This window comes from Olea europaea, unplaced genomic scaffold, assembly GCF_002742605.1.
Source record: "Olea europaea var. sylvestris unplaced genomic scaffold, O_europaea_v1 scaffold2248, whole genome shotgun sequence".
In the NCBI taxonomy this organism is placed as follows: domain Eukaryota; kingdom Viridiplantae; phylum Streptophyta; class Magnoliopsida; order Lamiales; family Oleaceae; genus Olea; species Olea europaea.
Window position 1 is genome coordinate 79,222 of NW_019240527.1, and position 20,053 is coordinate 99,274.

A 20,053-nucleotide genomic window follows, 5' to 3' on the forward strand; every position below is an offset into this window, starting at 1 on the left:
AACAACATTATTTTATTCCCATAATTTGTTAGATAATATGTAATTTATTCAAATCTCATTATCTTTGAACACTTGTAGTTTTTTAGGAACTATATTTTCAAAATTTGATTGGTCAATATTTGATAATGTTAATTTCTCAAAAGTTTTTGGTTGGTTTTCTCTTGCACTTTTCTTTTTTTAGGTACAATTTTTTGAACCAATTGATTGACTACACTTATGATGTATTTGAGATTCATTTGTTACAGTAAATTGTCCTGTAATGACATCAATTTTTGTGGAAATATTTTTCGATGGTATATATGACTTTGCCCCATTCTTATGTCAACAAACATATCATGTAATTGACAAATGAATGATTTTGTCAAACTCTCGCTCACATTGATTGTTACAGGGATCAAAGTGAGATGGAGTCATTTCATTCCAATATATTTTCCCTTAATTTTTAGGATGTAGTTTTTTCCCTTCAAAGTTAGGAAATTCATCTCATCAAAATAACAATTTTCAAAACGTGCAGTAGATAAATCACCCGTTAAAGATGCAATATACCTATTAATAGATAGTGAATCAAAATCCACATAAACCCCAAGTTTTAGCCGGGGATCTATTTTAATGTGTTGTGGTAAAATAAGGATTTGGATAGCACAAATCAAAAATCCGTAAGTGAAAAATATTAGGTTCATGATGCATCATGTAATATAGCATGACTCCAAATAGAAGCTGAAGTTTTGTTGTCATAAGTAACGGTCTAGCGATAAGTTGTAGACATTTAATAAACAACTTTGCTAAACCATTTTGTGTATGGACATGAGCAACCAAATGTTTAATAATAATCCCAATTGACATACAACAATCATCGAATGTTTGCGATCTAAATTCATCAGCATTGTCAAGATGAATAGTCTTGATAGAGTAATAAGAAAATTACATTCGTAATTTTATGATTTGAGTAAGTAGTATAATAGTACATTCCTTATGGAAAGTAGGCAAATTGTGACCATTTAGAAGAAAAATCAATTAATATCATAAAATAATGAAATGATTCACATGGTAGGTGTATTAACCCACAAATATTTCCATAAATTTTTAAGAAAGTTAGATATTCAATATTGACTTCTTTAGTCGAATGTCTAATGACTAATTTGTTTTGCGAACATTCTATACACAAATAATCATTAGGTAAAAGAATCTTCTGATTTTTTAAAGGACGTCCATGTGATTCGTTCATTATTCGATGCATCATTATAACTCTTAGATGTCCACATTGATCGTGCCAAAATATAAATTTTTTTAGGTCAACGAACTTCTGGTTCGTAACAATATTTAATTCAATCATTTTGATAAATGTATGATACATGCCAAATGGGAATGCACGAAGTTTTTCTTTTATCTCTTCTAGCTAGATACAAAAGAAATTATGTAAAGATATTCAACATTACTTTTTTACATCGTCTCAATGTGATATTCGTTATAGTGGATATCTTTAAAACAAAACAAATTCCTTCTAAATTTTCTAGAATGAAATGCATCGTTAATATATAATTTTGTGTTATTTGATAAAATAATACAATCTCTTTTGGGGTCTTTAAGGATATTCGATACACCTGATATCATATTAACATTATTTTATGCTAATTTTAAGTCAAAAATATATTTTATCTTGAAGAATAGTATGTATAGTTACACTATCAATCAAGCAAAAATCTTGACAATTCATCATGAATCTTCAACATTATTTGAAGAATTAAGATTTCGCGCTAATAACTTGTTATGAAAAGAGAGAAAAAGAAAAGCGAAAATAAAAGTCAATAGGCTTTTATGTATTTTTTTAAGAGCCAAGCCCTATATTTATAAAGAAGACTCATAGAAACAATTGCAATAATTTTTAAGGTTGTAGGAGTATAATTATCATTTACTAATAAGCTTACAATTTACAATAGCGGTGTATTTATTAAAAATATATTTTAATTGTGGTGTAATTATAATGTAGTTTAGTAAGTAAATTTTGTGGTGATAATATAATTATCAATAATATGTTATAAATTATGTGTTTGTTCGATAGTGATTTTGAGAATAGATTTTTTGATCGTTGAAAAGAAAAGTGGGTCCTACCTGTAAGAGAAAGATGTAAAAATGACTACTTGAATAATGAAATAACGATCAAAAATTGATTTTTTAAAAATGAGAAGAGGGTGGACACCCCTATGTACCAAAAATTATGTATCCCAACGTTTCCCATAGATTATCACTACAATAGATGGGAGAGAGATAGATTGTTCACTACAATAGATGGGAGAGAGATAGATTGTTCACTACAATAGATGGGAGAGAGATAGATTGTTCACTACAATAGATGGGAGAGAGATAGATTGTTCACTACAATAGATGGGAGAGAGATAGATTGTTCACTACAATAGATGGGAGAGAGATAGATTGTTCACTACAATAGATGGGAGAGAGATAGATTGTTCACTACAATAGATGGGAGAGAGATAGATTGTTCACTGCAATAATAGAAGAGTTAAATGTTTCATTGGATGTCACGGCTAACTCACCAAACTTCATCAAATGTCACATTAGCCACTGAACTTTGCTTCGTCTCACTCCATTAGCCATTGGATAAAATCAGTTAATAAATGTGCATACATGGCTAACGGTAAAACGACGTGTCCAATTAAATCGCTTCAGATGACAAGTTAAGTGACAAATCATCCCTCCGTCATAAATTCATTTGCCAAATAAGCCTCCCCTCCCCAATATGACTCTTTCAAAGCCTGAAATCAATTTTTTTTTCCAAATCGAATCCTCTATTAGGTAAAGTCTGAAGTCCCTAAACCCTAATCCTCAAATCAAGATCATCCCTTAGACTAAACTTCCCATCCGTTGAGGTTGATCATTCTTGATTGTGTCCACATGGATGGACTAGCTGAAGGTAATTTTGAAACAAGCTACCTTCATTTTTTGTCTTTCCCATTGATTGATGCATTTGGATGTATGTAATAATTTGAACTTTTAGGGGTGTAATTTTTTAATATCAAATCTGTTTTTGTTCTTTGTCTAAGATCTTTTGAAATTTTATGTCAGCAAGGAAAAGTGTCCCTGATTATAATCAGTTCTTTTATGATTGCTAGAGCTAAGTGCTTGTAAATTGCATTCATTGTAACTCTGTCATCAAACTTCTTGTTTAGTTAGTGTTGATATCGTAAAAGGTCCAAAATATGCTCATATCTTACCATTTTCACTGTAAACTGCTCGAAAATTATGCGAATTTGATAATTTCACGTTCCAGTGTGTTCTAAATTACTAATGAATCTAAGTTTAACGGAATCATTTCTCTCTTTAATAAACTGAGACACTCCTTTAGATCAGTGAGAGTATGATGAAATCATGCTTTTAGTTCATCTGTGATGAGTGTGAATTTTGAAACGAATTTACTGTCTTCTAATATACATTATTCATTTTGTGGTTTGATGTTTAAAATGCCGCTATATACTCCAATTAAATATTTAGTACACAATGAGAGATATCACTCGAGGCCGGAGGCACCTGTTGATGTGAGCATATGCTTACTTCTTTTCACTTCTTACTTTAATTACAATATTCTCATAACGGTTTATTACCAATAGGTCTGGTTTGAAGAAGACTTAGAACTTGTTGGCACAAATTGCGACAGAGCGTTTGACAAAAGGGTTAGTACAATTTAATTTCATTACTTTATACTTGAATATGTTGGTTCTTCATTTTGACTAATGATTCTATATGGCTTATGCAAAATGGTAAAATGATTGCAGGAGGGAAGGAAGCATCGTTAAACCAAAAACGATGAGGAAGTACAATCTTTCCAATTCATGCCAACCCCTATGGTGGCAACTGAAAGGCGATCGGGTGGCATTCAAACAACAGCTACTATGCACTCACAGTCAGTTGCATCTCATGTGCCAGCCGATGAAGTGAACTTCAATGAATTGAATGACAGTGTATGCGGAATCTACCACATTGAGAGCGGCAAGGACAAGCACGCAATGACGTGCGAAGCTATCAAACTAAACAACATCTCAGCATGCAGGGATAAACAAATAGCCACATTAAATGATGTTGATATCAGTTTTTTTTTCTTTTGCTGTAGGAAATGATGTTCTGACCAGTTACCGTCCATTTTTTTAATGCTGGAAATTATTATGTTCTAAATATGTACGGATGGTTTGTATAATTATGGTTTTTGATGTTCTAAACATGTATGGATGATTTTTTACGTTCTGTCATATGTGCATGTATCATTTTGTTTGCTTATGTTACTCTTGTAAATATTATTACTAAGTTCATGCCAGTTCAAAGGGAATAAAGTACAGTAAAAACCAAAATTAAGCAATATGAATACATTCATTCTCTTTTGAAGATTAATTTCTAAACTTAGTTCAGCCCAACATTGAGAGGCTGATCAATCACAGAGCTCCCAAAGCAGTCCACGGGATCAAGATCTTCATTTTCGAATGGCCAAAAAATCATAGTCAAACTTATTCTCATCAGTAAATTTTTTATCGTACAAATTCTGTATACGAAATTGTTCAAACTTTGGTGTTTAAGTGGTGGGGAATTCATCAAAATATGAACAATAAAAAAAATGCCTTGAAAAATGCCCCCCGGGGCACTTCTCAACTGGCAAAGGACGGGTTCTCTCAAAGATGGCAGATCAGAGGTCGTGGGTTCAATTCTTGTGGCTCTTGGAAGGCAAGGCACATACTGGAAGGTAGGATTTATCCTGGAAGGTAAGAGTGTCTTGGAAGGTAAGACGCAACATGAGTTGGCTTACTAGGCACTTTGGCAGTCCAGTTGGAGAGGTGCTCGGACCTTGGTCAGTTGGAGGCACATCCCGCGGTTTAACTGGTCTGTGTAAAGAGGGGTTAGATCACAGACCCAAAGAATAGTCGTCGAAGGCGGACATCTTGATAAAAATAAAATAAAATGATATTGTAGCTCTAATGACTGAGGTAGGTGTTAGTACTTGCAACTTTATCTCCTCGACTAAGAAACACAATAGTCATAATCTTCAGATTCATTAACAAATTTCATCCAATGGCTAATGGAGTGAGACGAAACAAACTTTAGTGGCTAACGGGACACTTGACGAAGTTCGGTGGCCAATGAAACATTTCTTTCATAATAGAGACTCCATAGACCAAAACGGGGTGCCGACCCATTATACGTATGACTACAGTAAGCATTTTAACCCCCTTGGTCGAAGATGAGACTCGCTCTATCTGTTCCTTTCTCCCTTCGTCACCGGGGTATCACTCTGCCCAAAATAACATTAATAATTGAACCCTCTTAATTCTAGTTCGTTTTACAGATACATAATCCAAAACAAGATTGCAGCAGTGAATTTAGAGAACTAAGTTGAGGAACAAGAATCAGTGATGAAGCCCGATATGGAATTTGAAGTAGAATTCTCAGCTCAAATTGATGGATCTGTACGTGAATCTGGATTCAAGGATATAAGTATTCAGAAGTCGGAGGAGGCCCGGCCCGATTCGAACGGTTTGGATCAGTGCTACGATAATAGGTTTCGGCCAAGTGATGTGAATGGATATGCTGTTTATGCGAGGAATAAGAGGTTGAAGAGCAGTGGAGGTAAAAGCGATGGGAGGATTGGGTATTTCGATAAAATCCAGGGGCGTTTTGGAAATTCATGTAGAGATGTAGAAGCTGTAAATTCGAAAGGTGGAATTGTAGGTCTTGGAGCTGACATAGTGAACGCCGGTGGAGTTGACGGTTGTTTACATGCTTCGGGGTTTAAAGGAGGTGATGATGAGAGCAAAATGTTGGAGATTGAAGTGAAAGAGGAACCTGTGGCAGGAGTAGCAAGGAGTGACTCGCCTAGAAGATTTACATGGTCGACCTTGAAATTGAATGCTGATAGTTCGGAAACGGAAAGTGAAAATTTGGGAGAATTACAGGATGCAGTGGTTTTGGACTCAGAGAGAATAAAGAACGGGGATTTGAGTGGGTTGGGCACTTCGGCTAGGAAGATGGAAATGAAGATGTCTAAGAAAATAGCAATAAAAGGGAAGCCTACAACTGTTAGGGAGCTTTTTGAGACTGGGTTGCTGGAAGGGTATCCAGTGTTCTACAATGGTGGCAAGAGGGTATTGTTTGGAGTAGCCGTTTATGTTTATTTAATATTTTGTACAAAATTAAATAGGACATATGATATGAGTGTGTTTGCAGCATTTGGAAACCATTTGGTGATATCTTGATGTACTCAGGAATTAATATTTATAATTGTTGCAGTTATTTGATCGCTTTGACTAATACGAATGTCTAGCAGGTGCATGCCTGCATGTGCTTGGACAAATTGACAATCATGAAGTTACTTGCCCTAGTCACTCCAAGACACGCACACAGAAAAAGGAACTATTCGTTCCAGTTGCTAACATAATAAGCAAAATGAAAATTTTCTGCCCTGATGCTAGTCATGAGAGAAGTTTTCATACATTTAATTTGCTATAAAAAAAACTGTTTGTCCACTCACTCTGTTTTGTGTTATGGAGTTATGATGAATCAAATTTTGATGCTAGAGAATGCATAACAGCTTAGTACCATAACTGTGCAAATATAAACAGTGGGTTTATAGTACTTAGGAAGTAAACTCCTAGCACTTCATATGTGGGGAAATATGTAACTGCTGATGATTATATGCTTATACACGCGCAAGATGTTATTTGTTTGATGAAACATGGAAGATGGATATTATTTTGTACGTAATCAGAAATCGGGGGGAAGAGGCATTTGTTTGAAACTTCTTCATATTTGTTGGAAATTGTATGAGTCAAGGAAGGGGAGGATGTTGGTTGTAATTAGAGCATGCTGGGGAAGTGTTTATATGCTGTACAAATTATTAATAGATAGAGATGGGGGGTGAATAAGTGGATAGTTCTTGTGGACATTTCGAAATGTGTGGATAAAAAATGGCTTGAGTATTTATGAACGGTTTATAAACATGAGCCAAACATAGGCTAAATTTCATTCGTATGTTCGTTTATTCAAGCTATTGTTGAAAGAAAGTATGTTTAACACTGATGATGTTTTCCCTGGCTTTTATTTGATGAAAATTGATATTTTCGTTTTAAACTTTAATTTTAATGCAGTATCTTTCTTTTAGGGATTCCCACTACGGGGAACTATAAAAGATGCTGGAATTCTGTGTTCTTGCAGTTTGTGCAGGGGAAATAGGGTGAGTACTAATTCTTAATGAGTTGGTTTAAATCCACTTATTTATTGTGTTAATATCATGCACAAACTATATTTTTTACATCTTGATATTTATAGGTACTTCCACCTTGTCAATTTGAGATCCATGCTTGTAAATCATATAGGCGAGCATCACAGTATATTTGCTTAGAGAATGGTAAAAGTCTCCTTGATGTGGTGAAGGAATGTCGAAAATCTTCTTTAAAGATACTAGAAGAAACAATTCAGAACTTTATAGGACCTATGCCTGAGAAGGAATCTGTCACTTGCCGGAATTGTGCTGGTGAGATTGCTTTTATTACTTTGATCTTCTTGAATGTTATGCTGCGAACACATTTAAAAGATAGCTTGGTGTCATCAATCTCTAGGGTTATTTCTGGCAACATCAGCTGGAAAGATGGACCAACTCTGTGATTCATGTATGATTATCCTGAACTCAGAAGCTGATACAGAATGCATGAAATCTAGGTACTCTTTCTTTAATTGTAATTGCTTGAACAGCAACTCTTGTTTCTGACTTGAACTCTTGTTGTTTGTCTCATGAACAGCTCAGCTTCTTCACAATATTTTGAATTGCTGAAATATCTTACACAATTTTAGCTTTATTTGAAGGAGATGTAAGCGTGCTAATAAATTTTGGGGTTCTGAAGTTGTGTGTTTTTTTCGTGCTATTGTGACTTATGCATTAGCACAACATTAATGAGCGCCAGATTAGTCATGTGATCCACCTAGCATTGAAGTAAGATCTGGGACTGACTAAAGCTTTATCTGATATGCTTGGGGAGAATTTGCAGGCTAGAACTGCTGACTTTTGCACTCACTTTACAAAGCTTTAGATATGATCCGCAACGTCAATTCCGGCAGGGAAAGTTTCCAAAATTCCCGAGTTGTTAGTTTTGGTTAGAATTATTTATTTTTGGTAATTTCTATATTCTTAGGAGTTTTATTTTGTCTAGAATTCTTAATTTTGGTAACTTTTATATTTTTAGAGTTTTATTCCTTTTCAAACTACTTGCTAGGTTTTTAGTATAAATAAGTTTATTTTCCCATTGTAATACACAAGACTTTTCATATGAATTATTGAATAAAATTCTCTCGAAGCTTTTCGCTTCAATTATCTTGTTCTTCAATAGACAAATCGAACTTATCAAGAAAGTGACTTCTTGTGACATTAAAAAACATGGGATTGGATCTTTGGGTTATGTAATCAAGGGGTCTTTCAAACATCATTCTTGTTGGGTTTTTTTGTTTAAGTCCACAATCCGGGTAAGATTTTGAGACTTAGTGATCAAGAGGTCGTTGGTTTAATATACCTTGGGTTGCTTGGTTCATCGTTCAGAAGTTAAATCCTAAACCTTGGTCATATTTGGATGTTCTTGGGATCCGGTGTCAATTTCCGTGGGTTGGATAGCAACCTTGCTAACCGAGTTCGCATCAGCTTTACTGATACTTAATGTGATTATGGGTCACCTGTGGGCAAATTTTTTATTCCACTGGATTCTAAACTCTGCTAGAGGACTATTTATTTGTTTATTGTTGAGGTCTCAACACAGACCTGACTTCTACTTAAGTTCGTCTGTATCATAATATAATCTTTATTGAACATAGTAACTTCTACATTTTGAGTTCTTATGTGGTTTGATGCTATGAATATAGAGCTGCTAGTGATATTTTTTTAATCAACTTATAAGTTTATAAATTGTAATTATGTTACAGATTTTCTACTTCTTGATACATTAAAATTTGGTTTGGCATCTTTCAGGCCTTTGGAGCCACTTCTGGGCTTAATGTCTCCTGAAAGTGGTGAACTACATAATGCTCCCAGGAAAAAAGGTCGTCGAGGGAGGAAAAAGAGAAAGTTTGTATCTTATTTGCTGTTACTCTTGTAGCTTGATTGCATTTTCCTTACACTAGAGTACCAAGGAAGCTAAGAATATGTTGTTGTTTCCCTTTCTCAGGCATTCAGAATTGACATCCAATGGAAAGTCTATGGGAAGATCTTCAGCGCGCCTTTCATCAAGAAATGCGAACCATTGGAAGACAAAAATGAAGTTGGTCATTTTGCTTAATTTCTTTACTGTTTAGTGAGACTTCACTGCCCTTGCACTTTAAAACTTGACCATGTTTAACTATAATCTGTAGAATCTTTTTCCCTGCTGATATGTTTCTGTTTGGCTCATTAAGGTTGTCACAATCAGCTTCTGCCCTAAATTCATCTGGAAGTGCTTCGGTGAGGTATTTGAAACCAACTGCTGATCTAAATTCAAATAGTAGTGCTTCCTTGCACTGCTCACTAAATAACAAGAGCCCAAGAAAGATGTTGAAGTTGGTGTATGTATCTTTTCTTGATGCATTTTAGCTTTTCACTTTGATTAAATATTGTATATTCTCATCATTTGTTTGATTTCTGATCTTTCAGGTTGTCAGATTCCATTTCGCACTCCAACTCTCTGAAAAGTACATCCACATCCTTCTCTCCACAATCTAAGGCTTCGTGGAAGATAACAAAAAAGTTGGTACAATTTACTCGGATGTTACCTTACAAAATAATTCATGTTAGTTTTACTTCCTTGTACTATGACACATTAAGAAATGCTATGGTTTCTGACATTATTTTACACAGAGACCAGAGGATGCACAAACTGGTTTTTGAAGATGGTGGATTGCCTGATGGTACTGAAGTAGCTTACTACTCTCATGGAAAGGTGGTTCAAATAATTCATGCGCTGTACATTCTTTTTACAGTTTCAGTATTGTAATTTCTGCTTGTCCATGGGCAGAAATTGCGTGATGGTTATAAAAGGGGATCAGGAATAGTTTGCTATTGCTGCAACGTTCTGGTATGATTCTTCATTCTTAGTTTGGATTCTCTGTTGTTCAAGCAGATGTATTTACCCTGTTCATCTGTTATGAGCAGGTCAGTCCATCTCAGTTTGAAGCTCATGCTGGTTGGGCCTCTCGGAGGAAGCCGTTAGTGTCTCTCAAACATTGGCAGTTTTTAACAGCCTTTTTGGGTTTACGTTTAAGACCTGATGATTCATGTGTTTGATGCAGTTATATGTACATCTATACATCGAATGGGGTGTCTCTTCATGAATTTGCCATTTCTCTGTCGAACAGTCGCAAATATTCCGCAAAAGATAATGACGATTTGTGCATCATTTGCGCAGATGGTGGGAAACTTGTGCTTTGTGATGGATGTCCAAGAGCCTTCCACAAAGGTGAATCTTAACTTTATATGTAGGTTGATTTAGATATTATATTCTTGACTACGTTTCCATTTGAACCCTTTCCTGGCGTTTCTTGAATTCCTTTTATCATTTTGATTCTTGTAAACGGCTGCCTCTGTGTTTTTATTGTTTTCATTCGATTACTCACCCCATTTCGTACTTGACGGGGTTGATTGCTTTGTCAAACAGTGTTAGACCAATTTTGGCAATTTTGATGAGTGGCATCTGATTGCTGTGCCCTATGGATGTAGTAGTTTATCCTCGTGGTGAATCTTGTCTATGCTAGTTCTCTCTCACTCTCTGGGCACCCTGCTTTCTTTCTCTATGTTGTTGTTTCTACATCAGCTTGTTCGCTTGAATTAAGTTTCGAGGGATTCAGGGACATTTGTTTTTCCTTTGTCATGATGATCTAGTTATGTACTATTTTGACATACAAGCATTCCGTTGATCCTATGTTGAGTATGAGTGTTTAGGTGATGGGGGTTTAAGCTGTGGAAGAATATAATATTCCTGATTAATGATTGAACTGTTATCTTTGTTCTTGATTTAAATGATGGCTGCTTCTCAAGTAGGCAATACTATCTATGGGCCTAATTAAGCAAGTATTTGTGTTATTATTATCTGGAATTTCTTCCGGTACTCTTTTGTTACAGATTCAATATTCAATGCTGTGAGTCAGCTGCTTCCATCAGCCACCCTGATTAACTTTTACTGTCATCTTTTGTTTTGATTGATCTATTGTCTGTCTAGACTTGTCATTTGTCTTTTTACCATGCAGAATGTGCATCCATCCCAAGTATCCTGCGTGGCAAATGGTACTGCACATACTGCCAAAACATGTTCCTGAGGGAGACTTTTGTTGATCACAATGCCAATGCTGTTGCAGCTGGAAGAGTAACTGGTTTTGATCCAATAAAGCAGATAACAAACCGTTGCATCCGTATTGTTAAGAACCCAGAAGAAGCTGAAGTGATAGCATGTGTGATTTGCAGGTAATATACAAAAATATTTAAAAAAAAAAAAAAGGGTGTTTCCATCAATCTTTGTAGATCATTGTGATTCACATTGGATAACAATCTGTCTAGTTAATATTGTCTTATGTTATCACATGAACTTGTTTGGTATGCAGAGGCTACGACTTCAGTAAATCTGGTTTTGGTCCACGCACTGTTATACTATGTGATCAGGTATTCTTTCTTTTCTTTTCTTTTTCCTAGTAACATTTCATTCTCAATGAAGTGACATAAATTTGGAGAAACAAACTAAAAATTTTCCACTTTTTCCTAGTGTGAGAAGGAATATCACGTGGGTTGTCTGAAAAAATGCAAGATGGCTGATCTAAAGGTGTGCAAGTGTGCAACTAAAGTAACTTTTCGTTGTTTAATATAGATGAGCTACTCACCATCTTTCTAGATCTGAAATTGATGCACCTGTGCAACAGGAACTTCCAAAAGGAAAATGGTTCTGTTCGGTGGACTGCAAGAGGATTTATTCTGCATTGCAGGATTTGTTGAATGCTGGGGAGGAGAAACTCCCCGACCCTTCCTTGGATGTTATAAAGAAGAAGCAAGAGGGAAAATGTTCTGATGCTGGTGTTGACTTCGATGTGAGATGGAGGCTTTTGAATGGGAAAATTGCTTCTCGTGAAACCAGAGTGTTGCTGTCACAGGCTGTAGCCATATTTCATGTAAGCATTGACAAAGCCAGATTTTGATGTTCATTTTCTCATTTTTTTGGTTAGTAATTATGATAATTAACTCGTGTTATGCAACTAGAGCAAGTAGGATTTGATATTGCTTCGGTTTTTATGGTTGATGGGTAATCTAGACTCTCAAGTTCGCATGATGTTTGTTCTGTATACGCATTCAGTTATATGAGCTTGTCCAAGTATTAGTTAAATTGAATCAAAACTGTGTAACTTGCAAACAAGTTATGGAATGGTAGCAGCACTAATATTTCGTAGATTCAGGCTAATGGTAATTACTTCAATACATTTTTGCATGGATCTTGATACAAATTGGTGNTTCTCATGAATTTCTTTCCTATGACTAGGGAATTTTCCTCTCATTGGAACCCTACTGCTTTTGCATCCCAGATATTATAGTGGTTGACAAATTTTTTTTTTGCTGATTTAAGTTGATATTGTTAATTCTGACTTGACCTTTTTTACGTTGTAGTTCTAGTTTGGAATTTATTCTAATGAGGCTTTTTTCTTTTACTCGTAATCTCTCAATTGAAGTTGGCATTATTGAATTGTTGATTACTTGTCTTTCAGGATTGTTTTGACCCAATTGTTGACTCAGAAACTGGACGTGACTTCATTCCATCTATGGTTTACGGGTAAGCATGAATTCTTCTGCACTTATAACAAGCATGGTTGGCTTTCTTGCCTATGTTGTTCCATCACGTTCTCTCTCTCTCTCTCTCTCTCTCTCTCTCTCTCTCCCCCACAGAAGAAATATAAGGGGACAAGACTTCGGTGGAATGTATTGTGCAATATTGACGGTGAAGTAAGAATTTTTCCACAAACCATGCTATATAATTTGTGTGTTGCTGATATGTGCTCTTTTGACCAGTTATTTTTCTGATCATGTAGCTCAACAGTTGTATCAGCAGGAATCCTTCGGATTTTTGGTCAAGAAATAGCTGAACTCCCATTAGTTGCGACACGCATTTGTAATCAAGGGAAAGTGAGTTATTTACGGCTTTGTAGCTTATCAAGGATATTTACTATGATTATTATTATTATTATTATTAAATTATATGAGGGTCTTGACTTGCGAAATAGAATTTGAAACTGAACCCTGGTACAAAAAATAACTAAAGGGTCAAGTAATTGCTGAGAAGTTTATAGATTGCATGTTTTATTGATGATTATTTGCTGCAAAGATGCAGTTTCTCTATATGATGAAGAAGAATGGAAGTCAGTTTTATATAATATGGAATTTTTTATTCCCCTGAAAAAATCGACATGATTATCCAAGAAGAGTATTGTTATTCCTGATAAGGGTGCACAGGTTTTTTCTTTGGCGGAGCTACTTATCTGGCAATTTCTATTTATTGTCTTTTGTTTTTTTTCCCTGGTCCGATTCTTAATAGCTTCTTTATTTTCTGGACATTTTAAGAGCTTTCTAGATTTCTCTCGAGCTACATAAATTCTGATATAACCAATATTTGGCTCATGCAAATGATCTAAAAGATTATGTACATTGATCAAAGATCAGTGCGTTCTGACCACCTCCGGCAAAGCACAGATTCTTCCCTCTCGTGAATATTGAGGGTTCTCTCTACATTTTGATTGGTCTCATCTGCTTTCGTTATGCCTAGTGGAGCTCTCTGCTGTCTTCATATCCATCTTTCAACTGAAAATGGGAATTAAAAAAATCCTGAAATCTTTTTAGTTCTAAATCCTTAATAGAGTAGAAAGAATGTGGAAATAATTAAAAGTACGTATCTTTCTGATTTTCTTCTGTATGTGTCTATGCGCTCACGTTACCTACCTGACAAGTATGAAATCAGACTCTATTTACATTTTTGCTTAAATGTGTGCTTTTCCTAAATGTGGAAGGCCTCTTCTTGTTTATATGATGTTCAAACTGTTTGTGTTGCAAGCTGTGACCAAGAGAAGTTAGAAATGGGATATTACTGTGTTCAAAATTTTAGCAGAAAAGGTGTAGTGAAGAAATGGTAAATTTTTTGGAAAAAGATTTGGAGGGGTTTCTGTGTTACCAGTCTTACTGGGATTGCTATTACTTGAAGCCAGTGGATAATTTATGCAAGCTTCCCCATTTTCTTGTTATGCTTCTTTTCACCTTATATAATGTAATATCTGTGATACTTCTCAATTTCTCTGGTAAAAAATTGCTGCTGCCATCTTCCATCATTGAAGCATCTGTGTTGCATCATTCGTACCCCATTGTGCAGGGATACTTCCAAACACTATTCTCCTGCATCGAGAATTTGATTTCTTTTTTGAATGTGAGAAGCCTTGTTCTCCCGGCTGCAGACAATGCAAAGTCAATATGGACAGACAAGTTTGGATTCAAAAATATTCCATCGGAAAAGGTATCTGAATTGGCCTACTAAACAGCAACCTGTTTGTCCCTTTCAGTTCTAAAGGGGGAAGGGAAAATAAAAATTAAAGCAACGTTCACTTATTTGACCTGTCATTCATGATTATCGTTTTTGTCGTGCAGCTTTTTAATTACAGAAGGAGCTGTTGGCAAATGATAAGCTTTGAGAGAACATCTATGCTAGAAAAATCAGTTCTAAAATGTCTTAGTATTAATCAAGAAGAAGCAGATTGTGAAATTCCCCTGCAGTGATTAGCCAAATGGAGCCATTTTCTTTGCGGCTTTATAAGCTGATGTAAATGGCTTTTCTTTTGTTTAAAAAAAAAATTATTTATATATTGTACAAGCTTCAGGGCTGAATCAGAAATTACAGGTTAGCGATAGATTGTAGCAGAAAAGGAATAGGAAACACCTTTATGTTTTTCATATTGCTGGAAAATGGTAGTGAATTGTAAAAAGCTATCAGAAGCTTATGATTGGCATAATTTGGGTCTAGGTATTCAATCTATTATTTCTCATTTTCGGTAGTTATTTTTCGTGTAAATAATTATTTGGAGGAAACCCCCCTCTTTGATTCTGACGTCTGTATACTCTTGAATCTTCTTTCGAATTGACTTAGGTCCTCCTGTTGGGTAGTAATTATGAAAAATGATTTTTTGATCGTTAGAGAAAAAAGTGGGTTCCACGTGTAAGTGAAGAAGTCAAAAATGACGTCTGGGATAGTGAAATAACGGTTAAAAAATTGATTTTTTGGGGTGAAAAATGCCTACCAAACGGGGGCTCAGACTACGTGACAACTGATTATTGCTCTTTTCTTTTGGAGCCTCATTAAATCAATTATTGGATCCACTTTAAGAAGCAAATATGATGAAGTGTTGTTTTATCTGGATTTATTCTATTAGAATTTCTCTTGAATGCGTAACATAAAATAGGTCAAGGATGTTCGTGTAAAGTGAGAGTTATATGAATCTCCAATGAGCTTATCGATTACGTTGTTACATAATGATTTCCTGATACTTGGTCAGATGATAGGGTTGGAGATGGGTGATGAACATTCTTGTAATTGATGGGATTACTGGTATCTAGTGTTTACTTGATTCCTTTTGACTTGTCATGGTTTGCGGATTTGGTAAACACTACCATGTAGGATTACTTCTTCATTATCCATGTGCAATACCTCGTGAATGTTCGAGTCTGAGTTTAAATTAGTATGGCAGTGTGAAAGTGAGCTTGTAAATTTACTAACAGAATTTATGCCGAGAGGAAACAATTGAGAGATCTGTCAAAAAGGAGATAGTATATGTTATTAAAACTTAATCTTCAATGGGGAAGGACTGTTCTGCAATGTCCTGAATTAGAACTGATATACTCAAATGTGAAGCTCCACCAGATTCCATTGTACTCTGTGAGATCGTCTTGAGCTCGCGGGCTCTGTTTCTTCTCATTTCGCCTTCTTCCCCTTCATCCATTAGCTGTTCTATAGCACTTTTAACTTGGTCTTTCTTTACGAGCACTCCAACTTTCTCCTCGTCTCCCCATCTAACTGGGAGCTCAACTCCTACTCGAACCCCAATCCTCAGAATTTCCACAATAAGTTTCTCATTGAAGAATTGTTCTGCAAACATAGGCCATGTTATCATTGGCACGCCAGAGCACACCCCTTCTATTGTTGAGTTCCAACCACAATGTGTTAAGAACCCTTTTATTGCAGGATGAGAAAGAATAAGAACTTGAGGGGCCCATCCTTTGATCAAAAGTCCCCTCCCTTCAATCCTCTCCTCAAATTTCTCCTCCAATAACCATTTCTCCAACTCCGGAAATCTTTCTCCTGTCTTTATTACCCAAATAAATGTATGTTTTGATGCTTCCAAAGCTAGTCCGAGTTCTATTAGCTGCGATGGAACCAGACGGCACTGGCTGCCAAGGCACACGTAAAGAACAGTCTCCGGTTTCTTGGAATCAAGCCATTTCAAGAACTTTGTTTCATCAATTGAAGCTTTATTCCCTCTTTCAATCTTGTCCAAAATATCCCTGTTGCATAGTGAAACCGGGCCGATACACCATACCTTTTTGTTGATAGCATTCCTGTATTCTTCCACAAAGGCATTCTCCAATTCTTGGAAAGTATTCACCACAACCCCATAAGCACTCGATTCAGCCTCTTGCATTTCGTCCCTAATATCATCCAAATCCGGCAAAGTAACAAATGCTCCTGGCAACTGAGCTTTTGTTATTTCAACCCGCATGGGAATTCCAGGAATCACAAAGGGTTCGAAATCAGATTTTACGGAAAGATGAGGTTTGTAAAGTTTCACATAATGGGAACTCAGGAGGGAAAAACAGCACATCCCATGAAAAACAATCCGCGGTACCTTGAATTTCTTGGCCGTTTGAGATGTCCAAGAAAGGCTCTTATCAGAAATTATGCAACTTGGAGGAAGACTATGTTGCTGTAAGTACTGTTCCAACGGCTGTTGTAGCTCATTCAGCGCGCGAAAAAAATTCCTTATGAGGTTCCTCGAGGGGACGCTATCAAGATTCTCACATCCCAGTGGCAATCCTACTTCTTGACAGGGAAACGGAATTTCTATTAGATTAATCTTCAACCCCGCAGCATGTGCGAGACGAATACTACTGGAAAGCCTGTCCGCGTTGTGTGGGGTAGTGACTAAGCTTGTCACCACTCCATGCTCAGCTAATAACCTGGCCATGTCTATCATTGGGATCATGTGGCCTTGAGCCAACAACGGAACGAACACAAAGTGAAGTCTCGACGGATTCTCTGACATGATTTCGGTTAATTTTCTTGGATAAATTTTCCGGACAGGAAGTAAAGAAAAAAACTAGAGGTTTTGCATTTTTTTAGTCCCTTCAAGTCTTCTAAAGCTAGCTTGACTGGTTCTAAATTTGGATTTTTGGTAAGCGAAAACACATTGTAGTGGAGCAACGGTGCACTTTGCTGCTGTCTGAGAGATGGATTTTGATCAAGTCAATTCAGGCGTACACACCGAGAAGAGTTATTTTATTTGTATGGATTAGGACAAGATTCCAGCCCAACAAAAACAGAAATCTGATATCATGTGAAGAAAATCTGGTAGGGATAGAATTAAAATTTTGTGACATATCACATCCACTTATTCTTCTTGTGACTCAAGTCGTGATGTAGATTTTTTTTTTCTTTTTTTGTTGATACCCAGGTGTCCTAGTTTTGCCAGACTAAATCCTGGACCCCTAGCTATCGGCCCCTCAGTGACTAGCGGAGGTAAACCGCAGGTTGTGCCCTTGTTGAATCGCAGGTTCCCACCCGATCTAAACTTCTGGCCTCAAGAGAACTTTCCTCCATAGTGATTAATCCACCAATAAATTGCCCATTTATTGGATCAAAGGTTCCCACCAGGAATCGAACTCTTCACGCTGAGGTTGCGAGCGCGTCGAAGGTGTTTTAAACTAGCCAACTTCATATAAGTATTATTATCCAACATTTATTTTAAATAGTCGCTTGGTTAAGTTAAGAATTGACGAATTTGGTATTAAAGAGTCGTGATGTAGATTTTTTTTTTCTTTTTTTGTTGATACCCAGGTGTCCCAGTTTTGCCAGACTAAATCCTGGACCCCTAGCTTTCGGCCCCTCAGTGACTAGCGGAGGTAAACCGCAGGTTGTGCCCTTGTTGGATCGCAGGTTCCCACCCGATCTAAACTTCTGGCCTCAAGAGAACTTTCCTCCATAGTGATTAATCCACCAATAAATTGCCCCTTTATTGGATCAAAGGTTCCCACCAGGAATCGAACTCTTCACGCTGAGGTTGCGAGCGTGCCGAAGGTGTTTTAAACTACCCAACTTCATATAAGTATTATTATCCAACATTTATTTTAAATAGTCGCTTGGTTAAGTTAAGAATTGACGAATTTGGTATTAAAGTGGAGTGATGTTTGGTAAATTTTAGGGTTGGACAAAACTTCCGAATCGAATCAAACCAAGTGATTCTTCTTAAGTTAAATACTCAAACGGATATCCAAATTGAGAATCGATGGTTGCAGTTTGGTTCTCGATTTTAAATCAAGAACCGAAAAATCGAATCTCCTTAAAATTTTTAATTAATTTATTTTAAATAAGCCAAATTATTTTATTTTTTCTATATTAATTTGCCAATTGGTTAATTTAGCTCAAATCCAAAAATATGATTTTTCTATTTCTAATTTTCAGTTCAAATTGGTAAAAAAGTAATATTATTTACTAACTAATGATATAAAAAATAAAAGAAAAATAAATAAATAAATGGGGCTATAAATGGGGCATGAGACTTGCCCTGCCCCGACCCGATCCTACCCTGTCCAACTTTAATCGAGTATGGAGTAAGATAACAAATATACCCGATGGGACGAGGGTAGGAATGACCGATTCGTCCTATATCCGTCCCGTTGCCATCCCTAGATAGATGGTGAAAATTGAATTCCTTGTCATAAAATTGGATGGATGTACGAACTAAATAAATGGGGCTATAAATGGGGCATGAGACTTGCCCTGCCCCGACCCGATCCTACCCTGTCCAACTTTAATCGAGTATGGAGTAAGATAACAAATATATCCGATGGGACGAGGGTAGGAATGACCGATCCGTCCTATATCCGTCCCGTTGCCATCCCTAGATAGATGGTGAAAATTGAATTCCTTGTCATAAAATTGGATGGATGTACGAACTACGAAGTCACAAATGGTGAGATTTTGATTTTTGCTAATGTGAACAAATCAGACGAAACTTCATTTTGGAGCACACACCACGTGCGTTTGCTTGCCAATTCATGGGTCAATGCACGTGTCTCACGAAGATAAAGCAACGGGTTGTCTTTCGTTATTATTTATTGAAAATAGAACAACATGGAACATGCAATAATAGGCATTTGTCTAATTGTTTGATGTTAATTGGAGTGTATAAGTTGGACTAAGGTGGAGTTGTGACTTGTCATTAAATTATGAATGTGGAGCTCAAATTCCAACACCGACACTAGAATAAAGTGGGCTAAAATTTATAATGAGTAAATTTGGATAAGCCACAAACAGATTAAGTTCACACTGATTTTGCGATTACTCTGATGCGAATCTTGTAGTAGCGTTGACTACGAATTCCATAATTAGATTGTTAGAATTCCAGAAAAACCAATTAAGAAGTTTGAAAGTTTGAACCTAAAATCAATGAATTAAAAAAAATCCAACAAGATCAAAGCTTGAAAGAGCCATTGATTACACGATTAAAGACTAGTTCTCGAATTGTAGAAGCCAATGAAGAACGAGATGAGGAAAGCAAATTGCCTCTCTATTAGAAATTCTCAAATAATATGTTCCTACAATGAAACATGAATAACATATTCATACTACCCTAAAGAAATAACGAAAAAAATCAAAATTAAAGTCTCCTACTAGTGAAAGTTTCCAAAATAATAGACTTCTAAACAAAGTAAACAATCTCGCGAAAAAAGGTAAAAAACACGTCCTCGATTTTAACTATG

At 36.1% G+C, this 20,053-nt stretch overlaps 2 protein-coding genes across 3 annotated transcripts; one reads left to right on the plus strand and one right to left on the minus strand.

Annotated features, from left to right (window-relative positions):
- The first annotated feature begins 5,175 nt into the window (after positions 1-5,175).
- Positions 5,176-15,125, plus strand: LOC111381065. Of its 2 annotated transcripts, none has more exons than XM_023004775.1 (21): positions 5,176-6,140; positions 7,157-7,228; positions 7,324-7,528; positions 7,614-7,713; positions 9,008-9,103; positions 9,204-9,296; positions 9,430-9,576; positions 9,665-9,757; positions 9,869-9,950; positions 10,026-10,085; positions 10,163-10,215; positions 10,300-10,466; positions 11,254-11,467; positions 11,605-11,662; positions 11,763-11,819; positions 11,917-12,162; positions 12,751-12,815; positions 12,932-12,985; positions 13,072-13,165; positions 14,400-14,540; positions 14,672-15,125. In XM_023004775.1, the coding sequence occupies exons 1-21, from the start codon at positions 5,412-5,414 to the stop codon at positions 14,798-14,800; spliced, it is 2,955 nt and encodes a 984-aa protein (XP_022860543.1). In that variant the 5' UTR covers positions 5,176-5,411; the 3' UTR covers positions 14,801-15,125. The 2 variants fall into 2 exon arrangements, with proteins under 2 accessions (XP_022860543.1, XP_022860542.1); XM_023004774.1 differs by having other exon boundaries at positions 5,177-6,140; positions 12,929-12,985.
- Positions 15,126-15,773: 648 nt separating this feature from the next.
- Positions 15,774-17,627, minus strand: LOC111381069 (UDP-glycosyltransferase 73D1-like). The gene has a single exon (XM_023004782.1). It carries the CDS (start codon positions 17,335-17,337, stop codon positions 15,862-15,864), a length of 1,476 nt encoding a protein of 491 aa, XP_022860550.1. The 5' UTR covers positions 17,338-17,627; the 3' UTR covers positions 15,774-15,861.
- Between the last annotated feature and the right edge of the window lie 2,426 nt (positions 17,628-20,053).